This window comes from Artemia sp. Qi Xiang Cuo, chromosome 11, assembly GCF_049724085.1.
Source record: "Artemia sp. Qi Xiang Cuo chromosome 11, ASM4972408v1, whole genome shotgun sequence".
In the NCBI taxonomy this organism is placed as follows: Eukaryota; Metazoa; Arthropoda; class Branchiopoda; order Anostraca; family Artemiidae; genus Artemia; species Artemia sp. Qi Xiang Cuo.
In genome coordinates, this window is record NC_142804.1 from 30,795,970 (window position 1) to 30,823,398 (window position 27,429).

The 27,429-nt window shown below is 34.6% G+C and overlaps 1 protein-coding gene across 1 annotated transcript in view; it reads right to left on the reverse strand.

Moving 5' to 3' along the window:
* Nucleotides 1–1,251: 1,251 nt before the first annotated feature.
* The window catches only part of Nrg (Neuroglian), a 119,806-nt gene continuing 93,628 nt past the window's right edge, over nucleotides 1,252–27,429 (reverse strand). The window contains exons 19-23 of the mRNA XM_089096452.1: nucleotides 26,801–26,967; nucleotides 22,174–22,334; nucleotides 15,940–16,090; nucleotides 6,740–6,838; nucleotides 1,252–4,275 (exon numbers count right to left, since the gene is read on the reverse strand). Coding sequence (XP_088952578.1) covers nucleotides 6,741–6,838; nucleotides 15,940–16,090; nucleotides 22,174–22,334; nucleotides 26,801–26,967 — 577 coding nt within the window. The 3' untranslated portion in view covers nucleotides 1,252–4,275; nucleotide 6,740. The remainder of the gene's footprint in view (nucleotides 4,276–6,739; nucleotides 6,839–15,939; nucleotides 16,091–22,173; nucleotides 22,335–26,800; nucleotides 26,968–27,429) is intronic.

The window sequence follows — 27,429 nt, forward strand, 5'->3', positions numbered from 1 at the left end:
ACGGAAAAGAACGATATTAGTATTTGTTTTACTAGCGAGGACAGATGGTATAACGTTATGGCCATATGGCCCAGACTACCCCCCCTTCCCCAGGACGTGTATGGTACAAATTCTTAAAATTTTCTTAGAGGCAAGGTCTAAGGACAAATTTTAGGTGGGTATTTCCCTACTGAGCAATCCTAAGTGAACATTTTAGGTTAACCAATAAATCTTGCATTTTCATTACATTGGCAATAGTGATTCCCTATAAATTAATAAAGGCTGACAGTTTGTATAACAATCATAAAGAATTGTGGAAAAAAATCAAACAAACTGTGATATTCCTAAAGGGGAGAGGCTGGGAAGCTCCCTCTATTGGATACATGCTTGCTACCTTCTTTGATATTTTCTAAGTGTTCTGATATAACTAATTAACCGATAATACCAGGCGTTGTTCGCGAATTTTTGTAAGGGTTTATTAGATACTTTTTGTATCACAACTCCAATTTCTTAGTTCTTCCTGATAGACTATTTTCATTGTAAACCCCGAGATTTACGAGCAAATGAGGTTTCATCCGTTTCCAACACGTGGATTCATCCCATCCACAGCTGAACATGGAATAACGTCAAGGTTGGAACCTTCAAAAATTACTATCAAATTACTATTTGCAATATTACTTTTTCTAAATAAATAGTGATTTGCATGATTAAGGTTTATTCCTTTTTATGTCTCTGAGGAAAAGCAGATTCCCTCTCAGCTTTAGACCTTGACCTGCTCCAATCCTCCTTCTACCCATTACCACCCGATTACCAACACACCAATCAACTTCAATTTTACTCTACTACCCACTATACCCTTCCCCTTTTTTTACCTTTTCCAGCCAGAGGAACGTACTTCCAAATTTGATCCATACGTCTAGAAATGAAAAGTGAAAAGACAATGAAACTAGAATAAATGAAAATAAAACTTTCTGAGCGCATTATGTTCTATCATTCATAAAATAGTAAATGATTGATAAGACTGACACTGATGAAACGAGAAACAATAAGGACTTCCTCTTACTGCTGGCATGGCGCCATTTCCCAAGAAATATTTTGAAAAGCTGAAACCGCTAAAATCCTAATACACAAGTGAAAGTTGAAGCACCTCTTCCCCTCAATATTCCCAAATCCCCTTGAAAACATTGAATGAGTTCACTTTCAAAGGTAAGACAGAAGAATAACGAAGTGTTAAAGAGTACTTCTTTCCTACACGATAACAACCATAACAAATGATTTATCAGGCACGTTTATTTACCAGATATATTTCGGCACATTAGCTCAATAAACAAAGTAATCCTAATAAGGCAGAATACAAACTGAGGCGCATATACTAGTTACTGAAAATACTAAACAAAGACATTAAATTCAAAAAATTGTGCCAAAATGCCAATGTTCAAACGTCATCAACTCGTAAAAATTCTTCAATAAAGATAATTTAAAATTTTTTAATCTTGGCTTTAACTTTTGCATTGAAAAGCACCCCATCCCCCTCCTTAAAGGACATTTCAACAATGGCAAAAAATAATACATAAGAAAGCAATAAGAAGGGGGGAAAGTGAGAATCGGCAGTTGAATATCGTGTTCCTCGGACTACAACGCCTTAAATTTTAGGATCTTTAAGCCCTACATATAAATGTTTCATTTAAATTCTTTCTTCAATTTTTAACACCAAAATATTATCAGGGACTTTAACCATGTTATATTCTCAATACTACTCTATAACTGATGAAATGGAGGAGTTGCAAATAAAATAGAAGACGGATATCTTGGAACACAATAAAGAAAACCAGGTCCTGACCAGATCTTTTCCAACATTAAAGAGATTCAGTACTGATAAATACAATTGAAATAAATTTACACTGATAAGAATGACACGAATTTTTGACTTTCTCCATTCAAAAATAGAAAAAAAGAATATAAAATTAAAGCAAAATGGACGGAGAAAACAATCCAAGATGAGAAGTAATCAACACAAAGAAATAGTCACGAATCAAATATAAAGTATAAGCTGTCAATAGAAAGATCTTTTTGCCTTTTGGAAAAAGGCAAGATTCCAAAAGTGGCCAATAACTCAACTAATCTTACTTTTTTTTAGATATGTTCTACCTATGGAGAAAGACATATCTAAGAAATTCGAATAATAAAAATTTAGCAACCTCAAACAATAATAGCACAATTACAAAAAAGGAATGTTAGTAAAGTATAAAGATTGCACTTTATTCATTGACATATTTTCATATAGCCTAGCGGAAATCTAGCGAACACTTTTTGCAAAGTATTTTCATATTAATGCAACTGAAACCAAAGGGGTGTATCTGATTTTTTTTTCCTAAATTAACTTATTGGGCTCTTAACAGAATAGATTATACATCTTTGCTTAATGTTTGCGTGTTCAGCGTCATAGATTCTTCTTAAAAAGGATAGGAGACCAATCATAATTGAATTAAAAAAGAAGAAAAAACGCTTCAAAGCGTTCTAGCTCCTAAGACTACTACACATACCTTGACATAATATGTACCAATAAGAAGTGACATTGTTCAGTTTCATACTACAAATTTCCATCTCCTTTTTCGGCTATAAATATAGTCAGGGAAAAAAAACAAGGTGCAATGAAAACAAAAAGGCTAAAATGTATCCAAACTAGGAAAATCCCTTGTTTGCTTTACTTCTTCAGTACCATAAATTGATTAATACTCCTTTGAATTTAATGGAAATAGCATTGAACTAAAACTTATGATTTATTCAATATTTTCATATTTGACAGCCATTTTGGAAAAAAAGTTACACTAATTTAAATTTCAAAACCGCAATTCTGAGAAAAAGAACCTCGAAAAATATGTCTTTTTATACTGAATGTAATTACATAAGTTATATCGTTTCCGAGATTCCAAGCTAAATTCCATATTCAATCACCTGTAGCATTAAACTTGATTCCAATTGTATATTCGTAATCAGCTTAAAAACTAAGATTTTTCATTTTCCAAACATTCGTGTCAGCATAGAAGAATGGCATTTTCCTATTTTAGTAAGATGATACAGATGATCGAATTTCCGAGAGTTTTATATGAAAACTATCAACAAAAACGGCAACCTTCCTCGTAGAAACAAAAAATATATACATTACATGGAAACAAATGGCGGGCTTATTGTACAAGCTTCAGATCTGATACAACCAGAACCATACGAATTTATGAAAGAGGGAAACATCTGGAATGTATTTACATAAAATAAGTTGTCTTACACCTCGTAAACCTATTTGTCTAAAACTTCAATAATACCTAAACGATAAAGGCTGGAGCCAAAAACTACTTTTTTTTATATCGACAAGTCAAGCTCCCCAAACCACCATTAGAATTTATTGATATTAATTTTTCGTGAAAAATTAAATTTTTGACACAAAAATGAATAATATGCAAAAACTAATAGCATTGAAAAATAACATTGAATAATAAATACAGTTGAAAAATGTGTTATTATCATCCAAAGCCCCAAAATTATTCAAGAAATGAGGATTACATATTTTGTTACTTCTTCTACAGTAGTTTAATCAGCTGAATTCGCCATACCTTATTAATAAGATATAACCTTATTAAATTTTCAAGGCAAAATTTCAATTTCATTTTCAAAGTCCTCCTCTATATATTTATCCTCTAAATTTTCATCTGTATTTAGTTTATTCGCTATATGTTCTGTAAATCAAATAAATAAGATTGGAAATGAATACATTCAAGAAAATCGATAATTATTATTTCAAGTTTTACCAACTTATGATTGTTGCTTTTGTACACAATATCTTAAACTAAAGAAAATAAAAGTTTGTGGTTTAATTTTATATCTTTCATTAACCAAACAAAAGTAAGATACAATCAAGTCAAAGTATAGTCAATATATTATGTAATCAAGCAAATATACTAAGAATTTTCGGCACAACATCTAATATGGAAACGCCGAACTTACAACATGTCTCTCTTTCATAAATTACCATTAAAAAAATTTGCATTTGTGTTTGATGTGTGCTATTATACTGCTCTAATAATGACCTGAAGCTAAAGCATACAAAAGATACAAAAACTAGATAATCGTAGTTAAGAACCTAAAAAATAATAAAGCAAAAAAAAAAACAATAAAACAGCTGCACTCTAAATTTAAATCAGCTGCACTAGACTAAGGTCCCAGGCTCTGGAACACTGGGCGTAACTTCTTTTCGACTTGGACGATATTGGCCAATAAAAGATCCATCCTCAGCAAATTCACCTAAATAAACAAAAAATAAAAATCTAAGACATTAAAAACTAGAATAAGAGCCCATAAATTCTAGCGAGCAAACTGTTAGGAGAGATACAAACTTATTTATAGAAAAGGAACTCACTTTGCGCGAGATTATATATATATATAGATAGATATATATATATATATATATATATATATACATATATGTATATATATATATATATATATATATATATATATATATATATATATATATATATATATATATATATATATATATATATGAAATTTCAACTTCAACTCGACACATGTTTGATGATACTAGCAATTTTCAATAATTTTTTACTAGCCATAAATTTCAGTAGCACTTCTCATATATCCTCTCTCTATTTGAAAAAAGTGTCCGAGCTACACGAACCTAAAGTAAAAGTCTTTATTTATCCGTCGACTGATTAATTTGTGCTCTAGCGATTATTGATGAATTTACTTTGTAAAGTTCTGCTGTCACCACTCTGTAAACCTCTTTTTAGTTCTTTCCATATACCCTTATTGTAATGGCAGATGTCATGGTTTACGTAAATTCCAAAGATAGACGATAAACGTTGGTACATGGTCTTTATTAAATAACGTGAGAATACACATAGAGAAAATAAGGTAGCACAAGAACAACTAGCTACGACGGAGGCGAAAGATGGACTCCCTTTAGAAAATGAGCCAAGAATGTAACTTTCCTGGAACGGAAGTTCTAGCTATTGGTTGTTCAACCATGCCTGGGAACGGACCCCTTTCCCACGACTAGCTTTAGTCCCAAAAGCCCCCCTGGACTGTTCTCGTTGACATATACATGGCCAAATCTCTAAGAAACGAGACACCGGAAAAAGCCTTCTCAAATTTACGTTCCGAATACCTTACAACTTTGAAAGCCTACATTGGGTATCCACAATCATATTGTGATTATTCACAAGAATTTGTCAATTTTGGCTGCCTCCTTTAGACATCTTTCTATTCCTGGATTATTTATTGACTATTAATTATTTTTTTTACAAATCTTGACAATCTCTTTCTATTACAAGGAGAGATGTTTATTTCATAGGCATGGATGTAAACCAGTTCTAAGACTACATTGGCTAGATAGCATGACGAAAGCGACGAGAAACCAAGGAAATATTTTCACCTAGTCAACAAATATTTGAAGAAAAAACCCAACAAATAATTCAGGAAAGACACCCATTCGGAAATGCGACACATATATTAGAAAAATAATTAACACAAGAAAAAAAAACAAGAACAACTTAAAACCTAAACTAAGAAACCGAAAATTAAAAGAGTAACATCTGCGCTATAACCGTAAAAAGGCAACTGAAGGCAAACCACAACAAAAATCCGATTTGGACATTGAATTAAAGAATATGGGTAACTTACAAGAATGAAAACTGGCACTAGTGTCGACAGAAAAAACTATAAATGCCATCTAGCGAGTGCCAATACCTAGCATTTTTTCAAGTTCTATAAACATTTTTCTGTCAGGAACTGAGATCAGATACTTTTTTTTTGTCCTTACGACGTAATTGAGGCATGTCTCGACATCTTATGTACTATTTTGAGATATTTGACATTTTTGAAATTTTATCTTCGTAAGTGAAAACACAATAGGACCTAGATTTAATAAGCCTGCTCAAAACCAAGTTCAAGGAAATCCCCTCCCACCGGTTAATTGAAACTTCTCAGTTTTGTGTCATTGTTTTTCCGTTAAGAATGGCATACTAATCATAATTGGTTAAACATCTTCATAGCCCAAAGAAACTCATATATCCAAGATGGATTACGGCGTTCTTAGCCCCACTCTTTAAGAAACTGTTTATTTAAATAAGAGTTCATATTCAAATTTTATTCAAAGATTTATACTCCCTTTGTCCACCCGCATCTTGAATATTCTTAACCAGTTTGGCACCTTGGCATCTCCCGCGAAGAATCAGAAAAAGTCGAATCTATCCAAATAAGAACCCCATTAATAATTTTCAAAGAAGGTAAGGTTTCATACTCTTTGCTTCTAAAAAAAGCTAGGTTGGAAAAACTTGAGCGCAGGGGAGTTGCGTTGTACCTCAGTTTTACAAAAAAATGTAATAACTAACCCACGCACGGAAAATATTTTCCTGAAACGTCACTCCCCATCCAAATTCTGCCCACTGTATTCTGCTCTTATATCCAAAGTGGAATACTTCATTAGTCCCATTCTTTTACAGGTGCTACAAGAGACACTGACAACACGAGTAAGTATAATTCTTCGCACTGAAATGCTTTTTTTTGTCTCTTGGAATATTCTAAATAAATTAAAAATTTTAAGGACACAAGTCCTGGACCACATCTACACTCTCGAGGGTATTTACGGACCAGGAGTCACGCTTCGGCACACCTGAAAAATATAACAAGGCACAAGACAGCACCATAGGGAAAAAGATAGCAATGAACGGATGACGACCCAACTTACACTAAACATTGGTTCCGTAAGGATTGATGGCAACATTCTCCTGTTGTAATCTTTTTCTTCCGTATTGACCAATGAAAGAGCCGTCTTCATTCATGCCATCTACAAAGCACAAGAACAGAAAACAGGGTAAGAACAAAATGGGCTCAACATGCGCAGCCATAAAAAAGCCTTTGCGTAACATTTCAAAGAAAAATAACTCACCTTTTGTGTAAGTCAGCCCTTGTAACTTGAAAAGCCTTTGCGCAAAAAAAAATAAATAAATAAACAAAAATAATTCACATAAGGGTAGGGAGATTAATTTCGGTACAGTCCATGCAAAACAAATTGTCACCATCAACAGCATTAAGCTTTTAAAATTGTTGATTCATCTTTTTATTCACATAGGGTTCTTGAAGTTTATTTAGTGTGTATATGTTGTTTCAACTTGCACTGATATTTCTTGTTTTATACATCTTCAATTGATGCAAAACGAACCTTTGAGAATATTTCTCATGCTTCCTCTTAGTGTGCAAGACGTAAGTTACCACACGGTAAATTACCACTGGGTAACCTACCCGGTAATGGTAAGTTTCAGGTTAAACTTACCGGTAAGTTTCATAAGCGGTGAGTTTAAGTTTTGATAAACAAAAATGTTCTCAATTGAAGCAGATCCATCCCTAAGAGAGCTGCCACTTTACTAAAATCTATTGCAGAAAAATTTTCATTAATCAGATTCGATGCATGACTCATTCCCCTTTTGAGCTTATGCCGATATCGAGGCCTCTGTCGGCCTCAGGGCCTCTTTGTCACTTCCTGCCTGAGTAAAAAAAGAAAAAAAAGGGAGGGGGGGGTGCACGATGCAGGGCTTCCACTATCCCCGAATTTTTGGGGATTTCCCCGAAAATCTATGTGTCTCCTCCCAAAAAATTCGATTCTCCAAATCCCCAAAAATTGCCCAATCACGGTGTCACCCGTAGTGACTATCCCTAGCAAATATTACTTTACATGCCATAATTTTTCACTACTCTCTTTTTCGTTTTTCGTTAATTTTTGTCTCTTGTGTTACTTTGCATAAAAACCTGATGGATACAATTGAACTATAGATGGTTCTTCATATGTTCACAGAAGTATCATTTTCCTGAATTTAGATTAGACCCTTTCGAATGTAGTATTTCAAATGCTATAAGATTCTTTGGGTTTTGAAATTGAAAGAAGGAGAATTGTTTTGAAAGCCGAGTCGTAAGTTTAAATTCTGTTTTCTTTTGTTATTTTTGGTTTAGGAAATACTATATTAATGTTTAGTACCTAATGATTAAACGCATGATATATTGAAGGAATTGATCTTCTTGCCGGGAATTCTTACCCGTTTAAATTTTTGTTTCATTCGGTATGCAAAAATCCAGTTTTTTTTTCTTTTTTATCTGAGAATTGTTTTTGTCATACCGTCTTTTATTCTCAGACTTATTCACCTTCCACTCCCCTCACAATTATTATTCTGGTCCCTTCACCCGCATGTTATTTTCAGTGGGCGGAATATCTTAAACTGCAGTTTTAGGATCTTTTTACGGTCTTGCAAAGCTGATATTTAGGCGAAGGAAATTTTACGGAAAATAAATTCTGCTAAAATTAGGGATAGCCTATAAAATTATAGCCTATTATAGCCTATAAAATTAGGGATAGGGATAGTAAATTTGTTTAAATATCTCTGCCTACCTTTACAACTTCTAATGCTTGAACAATTAATAACCCTTTATGAAGGCTAATCCTGAGATAGAAACAAAAGAATTTAAAGAAGATGTGGTGTAACTGTATTTCTTCTTAAGAATTATCCCTAAATACAATTTTCTTACCGTAAAAATTGCTCCATCCCCTCCTGCCCCCCCCCCCGACTCCTCATAATGAGGCAAAACTTAGTTATAGACTATGCATAAGGTCGGGGAATAGGGAAAACGGAAGTGACCCCAAAAATATATTATTCACACACAAATTCACATTACAGCTTAAAGTAAAAATTTGGTTATTATGCTCATATTGTTTTCTTGTGAAGTTTTATAGTATTTTCAGAGTTATTTATCACGAACTATTGGTTAACGGTTTGAATTCGATTGCATTCCTTCAAAAACAGTTCCTTGTAGCTAGCTTTCAATTTATGGGATATAGTTATACTATATGGGATAGTGCTTGAACAAAATATGTTATAGTTTAAAGACAATTTTTCAACTATCCAAATATTGCAGAATCATCGAAACACACGTGAAAATAATTTTGATTTTTTTAAATAGGGATTTTCACTGGTGGTTTGAATTCTAAAAGCCGCAAATCTTCTCGTTTTGGCTTCCGTGAATTTAAAATTTTATGAACTTTAGCCTTTTGCAAAAAAAAATATTTATTAGCAACCAATCAGAAAATTAATTACGCCAGTCTTGGCGTTAGATCAATCAAATATTCATTGTTTGAATGTCAGATGTGCGCTACTGGGTCCACGGAGCTCACGGGCAGCTTTAGTTGGTAACTCGGTAATCTTAATCAAGTAAAAAAACGCCAAAAAAAGGGTTTGTATAGGCTATTTAATTTGAGCGTGTAAATATTCTAAGTAGTTAACAAAAATAAAATTGGTGTCAGATTTTCTTAAGATGGAAGATGTACTATGCGATTGGCTTTTAGCGCAGAGATTCAAGCAAAATGAAAAAAGGCAACTTGTTTCTGCTACATATTTGAAACAAAGTCAATATTTTAAGGTGTCGATTTGGAATGATCCCAGCACTTACATTATTGTCAACGTGAAAATATTTGAAGCATTTGTACTATTTGCACGGTAAAAATTCTCACGATTGCGTCTAATTTAGCTTAGATTTTTTTTATCATGACTTCTGAACTTAGTCGGATATGCCATGGGACATAAATTAAACTGTTTCCCATCCTTTCAGACACTGTCATCTGTAGCCTAAGAAATGCCACGAAAGCATGACCCTGTCAACAAAGAGTGGCTATATAAAGAAATCATTGTTAGTGGTAATCGTGTTAGCAAAGCTTTCTGCAAGCATTGCAGTTGTTCATTAGTCAAAAATAATTGTCACCAAAAGCATCACCTTGACATCCGATTGACATCCGTGAATATTATGATATTCAGAAATCGTCCATCAATAAGAAACCCACTGCTGCAACAAAGAAGCTTATGAAGAAGGAGTCGCATGAAAGAGGCAATTGTGCAGAATCTGAAGATGTCGGCACTGATTTCATTTGTTCTGACGAAGGTGACTAATCAAGTTCCAGTACTTTCAAACGCTTCGGCTGGAACATCACACTTCCCAGTACTTCTGGGCCTTCTGTTCCGACTCCACTTGTTCGTTCAAGTCCCCCCCCCCCACTCTTCCTTATATAATCAAAGTGGCACAGCAACCAAAACTTACGTGTATCCAAAAAGTGACCATAGAAAAATAGGAAGCCTGCGACAAAGCTTGGGCTCATGCCTTTTATGCTTGCAATATACAACTCGCTGGGGTCAAAAATGAATATTTTGCAACGGCAATAAGAGCTACAAATCCAGCTATGAAGAAAATTTCGGATCACAAAGTGTGAATCAAGTACCTGATGAATGCTTTTCCGAAAGCACGCTTGACATTAAACTGGAAATTCAGAACTGCAAAACAGCCAAAACTCTTTGTTCCGATGGATGGACGGGAACCCATTGTTAACTATGTCCTTGTCACTGACAAAGCTTCCTTGAATCAATAGAAACTGGCGACAAGCGGCATGCTGCGCAGTTTGCAGCTGATGAACTGGGACGAGTTGCTAGACTTTGGTGTCCTGCTATGAGTGGAGACAGGAATGTAATGATAGGGATTGACGCCATTTGCCTTGATACTCCTAGTGTAAATCAACTTGCTACCTCGTCATTGAAGCAAAAGTATCTTTACCTTCAAACCATTGGGTGCAGCCCTCATATTTTGAATCTACTTGTCCGAAATACTATGAAAAGCTTAGACAAGTGTGTCAATAATATCTTTAAGGGCATCACATTGTGAGGTCTCATCTTATGGTTCAAGTTGTCCTTAACGGAAAGCAGATTGCACTTCTTGGCAAAACTATCATCCCAGAACTACCTATCAAAACTCGCTGGGGTTATGTGCTTCACCGATCTATGTGCTTCAAGAAAGAGTCATGGGAGCCTTTACGGTCTGTGTCAATCGATAAAAGGTGTGATATAAGTGATGGTATTCAGGATATCAGATAAGTCCTTCTTGGTGACGTGAAACTGGTTCAATTAACATCCTATCTGAAATTCTTGAATCCAATTTCACTTGGCTGCCACTTCTTTAAAGAAGAGGAAGCTCTTGCTTCGTGTGCCATCCCGTACTTCAATTTGCTACAGCGGCATTTCCAGGAGATTGTACCGTTTTTGCCAGTCTCAAAGGCCGAGGAAAGGAAAATCCACAAATACCTAGAAAATAGGGAGATATTTGCATATGATCCTGCCCTGGCTGCAGCTACTTTACTTGATCCACTTTTGGTGCAAGCTCACTGACACAGTATGAGTTAACGGATCCAATAAGTCGAATCAATGAGCTTGCTAAATTTTCCTACCAATTTAGGAAAGATGGTGGTGATTCATTTAACGAAAGATCTGAAGCTGACTTTGTCGGGGTCTTGAACGCAGAACTCTGTAGCTACATCTCCAAAAGTGGCCTATTTTCCAAATCATTGTACTTAGAGACTGCACAAACTGTCGAATCGGCAGCTTTTTGGTCGGCTGTTTTTTTTTTTTTGCGAAGTTGGTGCTTAAGGGAGTGGCTGTAAAAATCTCAACAATTTGTGTTACCGTAGCCTCCTGCGACAGACTCTGGTCAGGTTATGGACTAGTACAGACCCAACGAAGAAACCACATCAAGCATAAAACAGTGAACAAAATTGTAATGGTTCGTCAGTCAATCAATAGCAAAAAAAGTGAGCATCGCCCTGCAGCTTTAAAAATACATGGAAATTGACGTGAAAGACTGGAAGGAATGTTCACGCTGCTAGACACCAAAATTACCGGTAACTTATTCGGTAAGAATAAGTTTTGAAACTTACCGGTAAATCTTGGACACTACTTCCTCTCTTCCCGCTCTTCTAGTGGTGGGATTCCCCTTTCTGTTGTTAAGAGTTCTTAGATCCAGGTATTTGGGGCTTTGAATAAAATCGCTCCACCTACTTCTGATTATTTGTCTAATCAAATTTATGTTGGTCGTGGAGTAAGACAAGGTGGAGTTTTATCATCTAATTTTATAAGTCCCTATTAGCTACAAGAAGATTTAAAAGCCAAAAAATTATGGTTAAAACTGCTTGTGCAACGGTAAACTTGTTTTAGTTCTAGAAAGATTGTGTGTAATATCTTCGTTCAAGGGTGTCTTCGTTTACTATCTATAATCCTTATCTTTTGAGGACGAGATATGTCTTTTATTGCTTATGTAGATCATATTATTTTATTGAGTCGTTCTCAAGCTAGTCTAATTAAGAATCTTAATTCCCTTTCTAGCAAGCTTAAAGATAGACGTTTTTCTACTAGTATTAAAAAAAGTCATTATTGCCACATCAATGGTAATAACGAAGCTGAATTACCTCGGGACAGAAGTATTTCATTTCTGGTTTCTGATACTGTTGTTTATCTGGGATTAATTTATTGTCCTTCAACTCGAGATTTACAGTCGATGCCGATAAAAAAAGGATAAATTTTAGAAAGACATTTGGTTCAATAATAGGGCTATGCGATGTGTCTATTGTCGTCATATTTTAAGTTCTCTCTTTAAAGCAGTCGCCCTTCTGCATGTTCTCTATCCTTCCCTTCTTTTTCAAGATTTTAAAATCTGCGATTTTTCTTCAAATTCAGGTTTGCTATTTTCCATATTGTAAGTTTTTACTTGGTTTTCCATTTTTGTTTTAGTAACAACAAATAATTTTTATAGTAGGTATGAAAATTTTCTTTCATAGCAAAACCTTGTCCATTTTCTTTTTTTTTTCTGAGCCTAAATAATGTTTTTTTTTTTTGACGTGTTTTATTCAGTTATGTTTTAAAAGCCTACTGTGAATCTTGTTGCTTTGTTTAATTTTTGAATTATTTTTCAAAATATCATTTATTTATTTTCGATCCTCAATTTTGAGGGAAATGAATAAAAACATGAATTTATGAAATCAAGTAAATAAAGATAAAGAGTAGATACTTAAAATTACTTTAGAATACTAATTCAACAGAATCTATTACAATATGAGATTGTTTTTTCTTGAATTATAGAACTTAAAGATGCATCCCATGTTAACTGACATAAAGATGCTCTGATATGTAATTAGAGAGAATCTCACAAAAGATTAACTACATACACAGACCTAGATACAAACGTTAGCACAAGGAATAAATTTTTGGAGGTTCTTAGGGTTCATTGTGTAAGAAGAGGTAATGCTGGGGAACAAGAAGATCCATCAAGTGGATACCTAGTAATATTATTTACCTAGTAATATTATTACTTATTATTGATTATTATTATTATTATTACTTATTATTTATTATTACTTATTATTACTTAATATTGATTATTATTAATAATCACTTACCTAGTAATATAATTAGTATTCGAGGCGAATGCAATGAAGATGTAAAAAGTAGAATAGTCAAGAACTAGGGTGTTGTTTCACAGTCAAACAAAAATTTGGAATTATAGGAAATTAAGCCTCCGAACCAAGATTACAATATTGGAAGCCGTGGTTATGATAGTGGTAGGTATGGTTCTAAAATTTAGGCTCTTTGAAAGGCAGAGGAAGATTTGCTAGATGTTTTCCAGCGGCATTGTTCACGGATAGTTTTAGGTACCCATTTCACTGATAAAGTGGTCAAACGTTAGGTTGTACGAAAAACGTCGTTCGATCCCGCTTCCTACAGCTATAAAGAAAGAAAGATTGAAACGATTAGGGCGTGTTTTTCAGATTAAGAATGACAGAGTGTCAAAGATCGTGGCTTTTGGCCGTATATCTCGGGCAAAATAACAAGTAGGGTGTCACCGAATAGAGTGTAAAAGTTACACAGAAGGATTTAAAGGAAGTTGGAGCTTCAGGATAGGGGTTAAAGAGTGAAGCTTTGAATAAACTGAGGTGGAGAAGGAGCGTTCAAATTTGTGTTGTGTACCCCATCAATAATTTTCTCTGAGCCAATGGAACCACACTCTAGAAATTTCAGTCAATAGTTTATAAAAGCCAGGCTTCTCAATGGAAAACATGAGAAATACAACGTCTGTATATTATTCAATTTACGGTAGTATTCCACCTTGTTCTTATTTAGTTAAAAATTATCCAGTTTTAACTGTCGAAGTTAAACTACGTTGTTCCAAAGATTATAAGCAGCATTTAGAATAAGAACTGAAGAGCCAAATAATAATGCTGATTTAGATCGTTCGAAAATTTATAGAATGGATGTAAGTATTTCTAATATCTTTGACATGATGAAAAAAAAGTTTCTACTTTTTGTTTGAAATATAGTTTTTTCTCTGCTGATCAGCTGGTAGCAGTAGCGTCTCCTCCAAAATGTACCCATAAAGAAGCATTTGTGTATATCAGCCAGATATGAAATATACACTGATTCTTTGCATTTAGCTCGATAAAGAAAAAAATGTCCGTCAAATTTTGATTTTTCTACCAGCCTTTTAGGGATTTCAAAAAGTATGAAGAGAAAACACTGAGAGTATGGATTAAAGCAGAACACAATGCTAAGAAAAACGCAGATAAGAAGAATGTCCACAGCCTCTTTTCTTTCTCATGGCTGTTGCGCGACAGGCTCTTTGGGTAGTAATTTGGCTGGATTTTGCGCAGATGCCAAAGGTAAAAAATAAATAAACTGATGGATGAAGGGAATGAGAAGTATGTATTTAGGGCATTAAACTTAAAATTTTCCATCTCGTAATTTGTGCTCTTTATCAATTCTGCTTTTTATGGCCAACCTTTTTTTACGACTGGAAATTATTTTTTATAGCTTCCTATATTATATTTCCTCATTATTCTAATTCCAACAATGACAAAGAACGGAGGTAAAAAGAATCGGTGAAAATGGGTAACAGGCAAGGGCGTTACTAAGAAATTTTCTCGGTTGGAGGGGCAAGTCCCACCAGAAATTTTGTTTTACCAGGAATTAAAAGGGAGAAGGGAGTGTGTCTTTTAATATATTTCTTCTTCTTTTCCAGAAGGAGGGTGGCACCGCCCTCATCCCCTTTCTGGAAGTACCTATGATCAAGGGAGGACCCTTCTGCAACGCATTTGAAACACTAATGTATTAAAAAAAAAACAAAAAAACATTGAAAAACCTGCACACAGGATTTTACTCTTAAACTGCATCCACAGTGTCCTTATTACGACATTAAAAAAAAAAAATACAGACCTAAAACTGCAATTTTTCGGCATGTTTTTGGCACTTTTTGACAAGGGTGCTTAAAATCACTCCTCTTCATCCACCCAAAATTTTATACTAAAACTTGTTGCAAACTTTCACCCAAAATTTAAGTAGCAAGACAAAATCTTAATTCTTAGGAAGAAAAATTTCTTATTACTATTAGGTTTACTATAAGAAATAGTAGTAGTAGTAGTAATAAAAAGATTTTTTTTTACCGGTTTTAGACCAATAAAAGAGTTCAGTTGTATTGCCACAATTTTTCCATTGGGGATTCCTCACCCACTTCTGTGTGCAGATATATATATATATATATATATATATATATATATATATATATATATATATATATATATATATATATATATATATATATATATGTATATATATATCAGAGTTTTCAGAATAGTAAAAGAACATTTATAACGTGACAATTATAGCATTTTTATTCTTATTTTGTTTTAAATTCTCCTCCCCATGTATGACCCCGCGGCAAATAACTGCTGAAAATAGTAATGATTTGATTAGCCATTGCTGTTTATTTCATCTTTTATGTGTAATATATATCTAGACAAAATCATAGTTTTTTAGATAATTAGATAACTTCAGATAGGAAAAAACAACAACTAAGTGATCAGGAAAGAGAGGGATTCAAGCGACTAAAGTTACATTCAGCGAAAAAAATGAAGCATATAATAAAAGAAACAGCCAAACAGTTTGTTAAAAGGCTCTAAGACGTTTAATTAAGTCCACATAAAAATGCCTAACTTAAAGGGTAAGAAAAAGTAACTTCTTCGAAGGTTAAAAGCGACCTTACCTGCATCACCATCGCCATATTCGGCCATTGAATCGGTGTCTGATTCATGTGGCATCCGAAAATCGGAGCTAATAGAACTCTTTGGAACACGTCCAGCTGCCTGATTATACTCAGGAAACGCATTTACTTCATCAGGATAGTCATGTCGACCCTATAATGGATAAACAGTTTAAGTGAAAGTAACTCCAACTCAAAGGAAGATCTCAAATGAATAACTGGTTTTACATCCATGTTTTTGTTTTTCCATGACAGTTGGGTTTTGCTTTTTTGAACGGTGGGCAATAATATGATAGATGATATGGTAATATATTTGATTATGTATTTCACTTTAGATGAGTTCGTTGAAACAACGTTAACATACTGAGGTTAGTATACCGCATAAACGAATTTGCTTCACTTTACTGCTGTCAATCTTTTTCAAGGACCCAAAGGAGTTGAAGAAAAAACGAAAACAGGATAAAAAAAATGTAGAAACAACCATGAGCTTATTATTATTATTTTTTTTTTTTAAGAAGGTGTACTCTACACACAGAACACAACTTTGGCCATGCTTTGCACAGAAGAAGAAAATCTACTGAAACTTAATGAGTTAAAAATATCTAATAGACATTCCGATAGATTACCAATTTTGAAAAACACTTTTATACCTACGACAAAAAAAATATATTACAAATAAACCTGGTTTATTTATCGAAATATGTTTTTAAGTAATTTTACATCCTCAGACAGACGCTGTTTTTTCCAACAAAATTTAAGGCAAACTTACTCTTTGACAGTCCTCCTAAGCCTAAGCACCGAATTTTAAGAAACCTTAGCTTTTGGCACGGAGCATTTTGATGAAAACGTCTATCTACCACAAGGTGGGTTTTATTTGGTTTTCAGACTCGGATCGTTCAAAGTAAGGCGTAGATTTTCTATTCGGATATTTTTCCGTTTGACTCCTTGGTATTTATATTATGTATACAAAAGTAAACGTGAACATCTTGCAAATTGGATGAGGGGGAGGGGGGAGGACAGGGAGCGAAACTCTTCCATTTTCTGTAGAAAGTACAGGAGTATATCTTACTATGGTCAAATCTTCGATAACTCGATATCTCGAATTATTTTCTATCTCCTTGGAAAAACCTTCCGAAGTCGAAGAAAACATCATGCGTAATTCGAAATTATTTCGAGTTACACTGCGTCTGTTAACAGTAATGTTTGTGATGATTGGAACAGCAAATTAAAGAATGTTTTGAAGGACTATCACCCAAAAAAAAAACATTTTTTACGCTGATGAAACAGCTTTGTATTTCAAGTGCCACCCTGATAAAACCTATCAATTTAAAGACGAAAAATGTCACGGCGGCAAACACAGCAAAGAAAGAGTTACAATTTTACGAGGTATTTTCCTCATGATTGACTGAATTAGATAAAACTATGGAAAAAAAACGCAAAATTTTGTTATTCCTGGACAATTGCACTGCAGATATTCCCATTCCACATTCCCATCTAAAATGGGCTATTGCAAAATTTTTTCTGGCCAACACAACATCTAAGCTGCAGCCACTAGATGCAGGAATTATAAAAAACTTTAAGATACTCTATAGAATTGAAGCTGTCATAAAATATATTTCTGACATTGAAGACGAAAAGATGTTCGCTATTAATCTCTTAGAGGCCATGCGATTTGCCAACAGATGCTGGGACAACATAGCAAGCAAAACAATGTCCAACTGCAGCTTTAAGTAGTTTGGATTTGAACTGCCAGAAAATCAAGCTGAAACAGAAAATGGGCCGCAAGTGGAAGAACCACTAGAAGTGGAAACGTGGATTATCTGGATTTTATAAACGATGTTCAAAGATAGAAACTTCGTAAGCAACCGTGTTTTATTAGAAAAACATTCTTATTAAAAACTTTAGCAGAGACACTATGTTTCAATACCATCGAAATTTCGATAGTACCAACAGTTGGCTCGTCATTGAAAAAAGGTTTTTTTTTCCCAAACACCAGGAGAATATCTTAAATTTTAACAAGTGCAATTGGCCCTTGTACTATAGTTGACTACAGTCCACTACAAGCCTTTTGCCCTTAGATGAGGCATTTGCCTCAGTAGCTACTCTGACCATTTTCCTTTGAACTCTAGTTGACTTTTCCTAACCCACGTGAGTGAGCGTCAGTGCGTAGTGACTGGGACAGGATACTGGAAATTTGACAAGCCTACCTTAGAATTTTTGACAAAACCGGTCTTAGTGTATATGAAAAAGATTTCATTTAAGTCCCTCTGACAATTTTTGGAATTTGCCCAAAATTATAGAGTAATATGAGCAGATAATGACGGTAAATCACTTTAAAATCATTTTTTTATTTTATTCTGAAACATCGGTAAACAACAATTGTAAACTATCCAAGTCGTCCCAGAGCTATGAGGCACGTTGTACTTCTCTAAACTAAATAGTCTATATTTACATTTCCTAGAAAATAGTCGTTTTTAATTTTCATATATTTTGCCACACTGACAAAGAAACAAACTATCAACGTTCTGACCAAGTCAGAGCTATAGTCAGAACTACGGTTGACTTAACTATAGCTAAGTCAAATGTAGTTAACTATCATAGATTAGTTTTCGAATTCACTAAAAAATAATCAACTTTTCAAGAGAAGAAAAGAAAATACTCATTGCCTTTTTATAGAGCACGAATATTAATAAAACACAAGTAAAGATGATATTTTTTAAATAGAAAGAATAATTTAAAATCTAATAGAAGCAAAAAGAAGATATGGAGGGAATTTCAGGCATGATGCGCGAGTATTTTGCAGATTAAACATACAAAATCGAGTGTTTTTTTTGTCACTATTTTTTAACCAAATCTCTAAATATTTTAAGTTATTAAATGTTCTCATGGTCTCATGGCAAATTTTCTGCGAAATAACATCAAAATTAACTCTTGCTCAAACTCTCAGTATTAGTCAGAAAAACACAACTACCTATTTTTGATCCACTTCCCCGTTGTCTAAGAATTATAAACAGTGTACACAAGATCTAATTTTTCGACAATATCAAGGAGGCACACTTGTGCCTCTATAAAGAGGCGACCCACCACAATGTTAAGCGATTTCAGGTCCTAGAGGTCGCAGAGAGACGGCGGTAATCGCATTTTGTAGCCCAAGCTCAAACTAAGAAACTTGCAAAATTTCATCCTCCTCCGACTTTATCTTCATGGGGTAAACTGGGCCGGAAGTTTCGACCCTCCCACCACAGGCCCCCTTTAACGCTGTCCGATTGGGCTGAAATTTAGAGGTTAAGCTTTCCTAGGGTCCGGGAGCTTATCCTCGAAATTTCAGCTCAATCCGATCACTCCTTCCCTGTTTTCAAAAAACCAAATATAGCCACTTAAAATTCATCATTTTTTTTTCTTAGCCACGCCTACAGGCCACAGTTGGCAATTTCGACCTGTTAGGGCCTTTTGATATTTTCAGACCGAAGAAATTATCCCCCGAATTTACATTTACGAAAAACCTCGTTTTCCTGTAAGAACCCGCTATAAGCGGGCTAGCCCGCGAAGACGCGGGCTCGTTTTCCTATGAGAGCCCGCAAGCGATTTCCGGTCCTAGCGATCGCAGATAAACAGCGGTAATCGCATTTTTGAGCCCACGCTGAAACTAAGACATGTACAAAATTTCACCCCCCCCTCCGACTTTATCAAGGAGGCACACGTGTGCCTCTATAAAGAAGCGACCCACCTCATTTTTAAGTGAGTTCAGGGTCTAGATGCCGCAGAAAAACGGAGGCAATCGCATTTTGTAGCCCAAGCTCAAACAAAGAAACGTGCAAAATTTCATCCTCCTCCGACTTTGTCTTCATGGGGTAAACTGGGCCAGAAGTTTCGACCCTCCCACCACAGCCCCCCTTTGACGTTGTCCGATTGGGCTGAAATTTAGAGGTTAAGCTTTCCTAGGGCCCGGGAGCTTGTCCTCGAAATTTCATCTCAATCCGATCACTCCTTCCCTGTTTTAAAAAAAACAAATATAGCCATTTAAACTGCATTTATTTTGTTTTCTTAGCCACGCCTAAAAGCCACAGTTGGCCCTGGATCCAGGTGAATGAGGACTCATTTAAAGAAGAATTTGACCTCTTAGAGCCTTTTGATATTTTCATACCGAAGAAATTATCCCCCGAACTTACATTAACGAAAAACCTCGTTTTCCTATAATAGCCCATGTTAATTTTTCCCACCACAACCCCCTTTTACGTTGTCTGATCGGACTGAAATTTAGAGAATAAGCTTTCCTGGGGCTTGGGAGCTTATCCTCGAAATTTCAGCTCAATCTGATTACTCCTTCCCTGTTTTCCAAAAACCAAATATCAAGTTTTGCTTGCGTCAAAAAGATTCACCTTACTAAAAAACAATTGTAAGTATGTCTCTTTAGTGCAGCGGTTGAGACTCCTGGGCTGTCAGGCGGAAAACCCGGGTTCGATTCACCGTTAGATAAAATTTTTTATATACTGAATTTAAATTTTAAAAAAGAAACTCAGTTTCTTTTTTAAATTATTTGAAAAAAATTACGTTTTCTAAAGAGTTAAAGAGGCTGAGTTACAAGGTCGACCCTTAAAACACCCTGTCGAGAAAGAAAAGAATAATACACAATCATCTAACAGTTAGTCAAGCAATAATAAGTAATAAAGTGTACAAAAACGTGCAGAAATTATTTGAAAAAAAACTACGTTTTCTAAAGAGTTAAAGAGGCTGAGTTACAAGGTCGAACCTTAAAACGTACAGGGATTAGGAGGCACAGTTGGGGGCTGCCGCCCCAAACCACCCGCTTTCGCAGCCTGTAAATAAAAAAAAAGTTTTTTAAAGTGAAAGTAAGGAGCGACATTAAATCTTAAAACGATCAGAAATTATTCCGTATATGAAAGGGGCTGTGCCCTCCTCAACGCCTCGCTCTTTACGCTAAAGTTTTTATTGTTTAAAAAAAGAGTTGTGAGAAAGTCAAACTTTAGCGTAAAGAGCGAGGCGTTGAGGAGGGCACAGCCCCTTTCATATGCGGAATAATTTCTGATCGTTTTAAGATTTAATGTCGCTCCTTACTTTCACTTTAAAAAACTTTTTTTTTATTTACAGGCTGCGAAAGCGGGGTTTGGGGGCGGCAGCCCCCCAACTGTGCCTCCTAATCCCTGTACGTTTTAAGGTTCGACCTTGTAACTCAATCTTTTTAACTCTTTAGAAAACGTAGTTTTTTTCAAATAATATAACTATGAAACGGTTGCAAAATTCATAGAAAAGAGCACCGTCTACAATTAAGACCTTTAGCTGGTTGCGATTCGAACCCGCCTTTAAAAATCCTTTAAGTGGACAGAGCCTTAATCCCAATTCCTAATGTCTGTCTTATATTTACTTGTTAACAGACCCTTGTTAAGCATTAAAATGTCTAAAAAACATACAATATATGGTAACTTTCATGTAAAATAATGATTGAGTTTTCATTTAATCAACTTGATTCACAATTAAGGAAAGCTTAAATCCACTTTTCACTACCAGATTGATACCATATTTTTGTTCATAAGGCCAAATCTGGTGACGAAGAAGCCTCTACCTGAAGCTCTGTGGCCTCAAGTCAAAGATGAAAACCCAAGAAGTGGGCAGCCACTGGAAAGGGCAGAAGGGCTATGCTACCACTCGATCAAAGCAAAGAACAATTATCTATGAAGTAAACTTGACAAAAATTTTTCACTATCAATAACACATACGCACACACGCAAAAAATCTACAAACAATTATCCATATATTGAAAATTTGTAGGCTATTTCTTGATTTAGTGACCAAATCCAAAAAGTGAAGGAAGAGGGGAGGAGGGAGAAATCCCTCCTCCCCGTTAAGTGGGTCAAATTTACAGACAGCTTTGGAAGAGATGAATATGGAAGATCGAGAGCCTCTGTAATAGAGGACTTTTAGGACTTGTTGGGTACTGTAGAGGACTCTCGTTTATTGGTTAAAATACAGCGCAAGTCCACAGACTGGTTTCAAGACCCCCCCCCCCCTCCCCTTACCAAAACTTTGATTATCGTATGAGCTAGCTCTAAACATCATATTAAAAGAAACTATCAGTTATAAAAGTGTATGCACATTTTTCCAAATATCCTAAATGATTACATAAAAAAATAGTTTTTGTTTATGCTCATCTGGTTTTGACATATCCGTGTTAGTTGAAAGAAATCGGTCAGAAAAAAAGAAAGAAAAATTATGACTCACGTGAAGTGCTTCTCTTTCATGTACAGCGTATTTTCCTCCTCTGTTCTTTTTTATAACGCAGACGAGAATAAGAACAATCAAAAGAAAGGCAACAGCTAAAAGCATTCCAATAAACCATCCAGATGTGGCCACGCTTTCCTTGTATCGGACGTAAGGACCATCTATTAGAAAAAAGAGTTAAACCTATTTACAAGTGGGTAGTTCGTTCCAAATAAAAAGCCAAAGGCAAAAAATGAGCGAAAATAAAAACGCCTATTCCATACACGAGCGTAGGAATTTTTTTTGGGAGGAGGGATCAATTAAAAAAACAAACTAAATCCTGTGAATCCTATGAAAAATAAGGGGGAATATTGAGAGAATTGTAAAATCTTGGGACTTCAGGGGGTCAGGGGCCTAAGGAAAAACAGAAGAGTATCCAAGCCCCAAGATTTGAGCTCCAAGCATTAAAACTCAGACATTACATTCATAATCAAAAGAAAAATACAAATAACTAACTAACATCACATCGTAGTACAAACACAATTAATCCCAACCCACAGAAGCACAAACTTGTCTCAGCTTGTTAGTTTCTATATTTATCTCAAGGATCACCTGTTCTTGCGAGAAAAACCCTTAGAATAAGCAGGTTTGAGTCACGGTTCAAAAACATTTTAAACAAAACTTTATCTATTGCGCAGTCACAAGGGGACTAGCGTCGCTACATCACAGTGGAAAACACCCCAGCCTTGAAAGCTCTGGAGACGGCAGTTAAAACCTACCAGTCGCAAGGGCTTTTCCAGCAAAAAATGGCAAACATTGAGGTAAATTTAGCCCGAAGAAACTGACACAGCTTTGCATTAAGTCAACCTCATGCGGGTATGTGCTGTGATGAGTTGTTACTGGTGCTAGCAAAGTAAATACAAGGAAAATAATATGTTTTTGCTTTGTAAGCATATGCCTTAAGCTTAAACTTCAGTTTTCTTGGAAACTAGTGGGTGGGCTAATATAGCTAATAGTTCTTAAGTCAAAATCACATCTGTGATTGAAACTGATATCTAAGAAAAATCAGAAAACGATGAAATTACTCGAAAATCTTATGCACAAGGGTTATATTAACTGTGCAAAATAAAATATTCATACATACTTAAAAAATAGGAGAGTGATCTTGAAAAAATCCACTTGGGATTTGTCTAAGCTTTACTGGAATCATTTGATTTTGTATCTTAGACTTTCGTTTTTTCCTCAAATTAGTCTAAAAAAAGTTTTCCAAAAAAAGAAGTTTCTCAAATTCAGAATGAGCAGAATTACTTTAAACTCCAGCAAAAAAAGAACAAAAATTAAAATTAATAATCATACCAAAAATAAAAATAGTAGATATTGCTATGGATGGATCGATAGATCCTAAAACATACAGAAAGTAAATAAACAATCCAATCAAACTTAAAACGAACAGAAAATACAACATAGAGTAGAATTATGGCCTCTCTAAATTTTCTAAAGAACAGAGCGTGATTCGCGCTTTACTGAAACAGTGGCACCGATTTACTTAAATGTAGGGGCAACGATTTTTTTTCAATTTTTTAATGAAGATAACAAAAAAAACAGAACAACATTTAGCAAATATACATAAAGCAGGGGGTAACCATAGAAATTAGTTCTCTTAATTAGCTGTTACCGCAGCAACCAAGATTTACTAGGTTGCAGCTACCGCTGCACCGATTAAAATTATTCCTAAAAATCATTTTTGTTAATTACGAAGGGTACTGTATGTAGAAATGTCCTTTAAAATGAGTCATTAAACAGCTCTCTATGATGTTTCAGTGCCCCGCTAACTGCAGATAAGGAGAAACAAAAAAAAACACGCTTCCAAGGCAAAATTTGGTGGTTTCAGCCCCTTTCCTTGTTTTTCAAGTCAAGGGACTGTAAGTTTCCTTTAGAGGGTTTTCTGACAAGCTGGTTCTAATGGTGTACTTTGTTTTTCGATCGTACACCATTTTTAGGATTTTTAGGAGTTTAGTTATATTTAATAGTTGTGAAAAAATAAGCACAGGTTGAGAAAAAAAAACGGCCAGTATCGCTGCTTTAATATAGCACATAGCTAAAATAGAAAACGGCCATGAAATAGAAATAACAAGGTATTCTTCAAAGTATAGAGGAGGAAAAATTCCTCCCCCTCCTGCCCCCGATTGGCACGCCTGTACTGAAAACAAATTGTATTTCGAGCAGTGTGTTTTGTTTGTCATAACATCAACCACGGTTCATAATGAAATTACAAGTCTAGCCAAGTTTATACATAAGAGTTACCACAATTAAGAGTGAAGCCACCCCAATCTCAAACTCTCTAAATGGCCTGAGTATCATTTGCACTTTCCTAGAAACGATACAAATGAATAATGTATTTCATATTCGGGAAAACATCAACAACAAAAAAGAAAGAAAATCACGACAAAAATCGAGTTCACTGGAAAGAACCAACGGAAGTAGACTAATTGTTTAAAATATAATGATACTAATTTTTCGAAATCTCAGTAATTGTTTATTTTTCTATGTTATATTACAGCAGAGGAACTATTAAAAAAATATTTGTTATCATTAAAGCTCAAATGACACTCAGCCCTTTAGAAAGTTCAGGAATGGTGGTTTTACTTTTATTTGAGGTAATTTCAGTTAATTTTAAGTTTGACTTAACCCCCTCCCCCTCTCCAAATCTGATTTGTGTGTGTGAGGGTTACCTTGGCCTAGGCCTATACCTTGGTATATATATATATATATATATATATATATATATATATATATATATATATATATATGCATCTATTTATATATATATTGCACCGGAAACCCGGCACTCAGCAGGCGGCAGGCTTCTATATATGGATTCTCATTGTCAGTTGTCTTCTAAATGCAGACAATTTGAGCCTTTTCTTGATGGCATGACGTCCAAATGGACCTTAAATTAGAAGTAGCTCCTTTTTAAAATTACGTTTTTTTTTATTGGCCTCGGCTAAAAATCACTGGCCTCGGCTAATTTATTGGCCTCGGCAAAAATAAAATTACGTTTTTTTTTATTGGCCTTTAACTTTGGCCTCGGCTTGTTTTTTGTCATTATGAAAGACATATCGCCGAACCTTCGTTTCTTTTAATTGTTAGGTGAAGAGACAAGAATTCTTTTTCTTCCAACGATTTATCTAGTCCAGGTTTTTGACTTTCAAACACCATGCGCTGCAGTAAAAGCTTTGTGCCAAGCTTCGTGAAATATTACAATGATCTCTAGTGTTTTTTTTATTGTTTAGTTTATTTTATCCTGACAAAGTTTTATCAGACAACTTTATTTTGCTAATTATGACTAAGAGACATCATATTTGGGCTTTGTCCACGAGAGCTATGTCTTGTTTATGAATTAAATGAATTTGAATTTGAAAAAGGTATGAATTAAATGAATTTCCATGCGAAAAAGGTTTCTTATATGACAATAGGTAAAACAAGGCCTTCAACCCCTCTAAGTTGTTCAGAAACTATCTGGGACAATTCACCTAGTAAAACTGCCACCGATTAACTGCACGATTTATTACAACCATCAAACTGAAATCGTTCTACATTTTAACATGAACAGATGCTTTTACATTAAATCCTATGTAAGATTAAATAAAAAAAACACAAGCTTTTTTTAACTGAAAGTAAGAAGCGACATTAAAACTTAAAACGAACAGAAATTATTAAGTATATGAAAGGGGTTGTCCCCTCCTGAACGCCTCCTCTTTACGCTAAAGTTTTTTATTGTTTAAAAAAAATAGAGTTGTGAGAAAGAGTCAAACTTTAGCGTAAAGAGCGAGACATTGAGGAGGGGACAACCTCTTTCATATACTTAATAATTTCTGTTCGTTTTAAGTTTTAATGTCACTCCTTACTTTCAGTTTAAAAAAAGCTTGTTTTTTTATTTAATTTTTGAACGTTTTAGAATTAATGCAGGTTTTGATTTTGGCTCACCGTAGATCAATAATTAAAACATAATTTGCACATTTACAATAAATCAAAAAACACAACTTACTTTAAATCCTATGTAAGATACTAATTGAACTTCCTATTTTGGGATGCAGCATAATAAACCCATGAGGATAAGAACTGAATTTATTTGTCTTTGACTATTTCCAACAACAAATAAAAATTCTTAAATTTAATAAATTATATGGTATACAAATTGTATATTTATTACCTTTTTCAATATTCAAAGTACGCGGATTCTTTTGTTTTCAACTAATTTTCACTATAAAATAACTAGGACTATGTTGATATACAAAATTTGGGCTATTTAAACATAGCTGTGCTCAAATATAACTAATATACTCTTTTGGAAAAAGTGGTTCTGTAATCTCTGACCTAAAGCAAAGCGAATGTAAAAAAAAACAAAAGAAACTACTCAGGTTTTCACAAACTTCATGACTTTGATTGGAAACGCTAAATAAATCGTTACAAACGACCCCAATACTTTGAACTATGCAATAATATGCTTCTAAAAATGGATGAATTAAAAATGTACTGATCAACAACAGAATAACACATTCACATACTGGTTAAGAGATTTGAAGTTTAATTGAAAACTAATGGGGATATTTCAAAATCTCATCCAGAATAATAAAGTGAATATTACCTTGTGGATGTAAGGTTACTTCTTGTGTATCTGACGCTGTTGTATGGTCACCATCAACAGCAACTATTCTCATTTCGTAAGTTTCAATATCATCCAGGCCTCTCACAATAATAAAGTCTTCATACAATTCGTTAGGGGTGGATTCAAACATTGGTTCTCCCTTTCTCCTACAAGGAAAAAATTATTGCAAAGGCGATGGAAAAATATGCAAAAACATAAGATATGTATACAAGGCCATCGAGTGATGACAAGGTTAAGATATTCTGTTGACAGGTTCTGATAACAAGAGACAAATTAGGATGTACACACATGTATAGGAGTATGTATAGGAAGACTTAAGTGTGTCTTTAGATATAAGAATTCCTTAAACGTTGCAAAAAGTTCTAAAATCGAGGTTTACATAATAATGATTCAGAAAAATGTCAGTTATCAGGTTTACCCAATCCTAAACTTCAAGCCCAAGAAAATCTAAAATAATTCTCTATATTCAATGTTTCAAACCTTATTATTGGTTAGCTCAATCTCGTGGTCACATTCAAGAGACTACCCAGGCTGTTTAGGAGTCGCATTCCAGTCTTAAACCCAAATACCCCAGCCTCATTGTAAAAATCCAGAGTTTCTCACTGTCT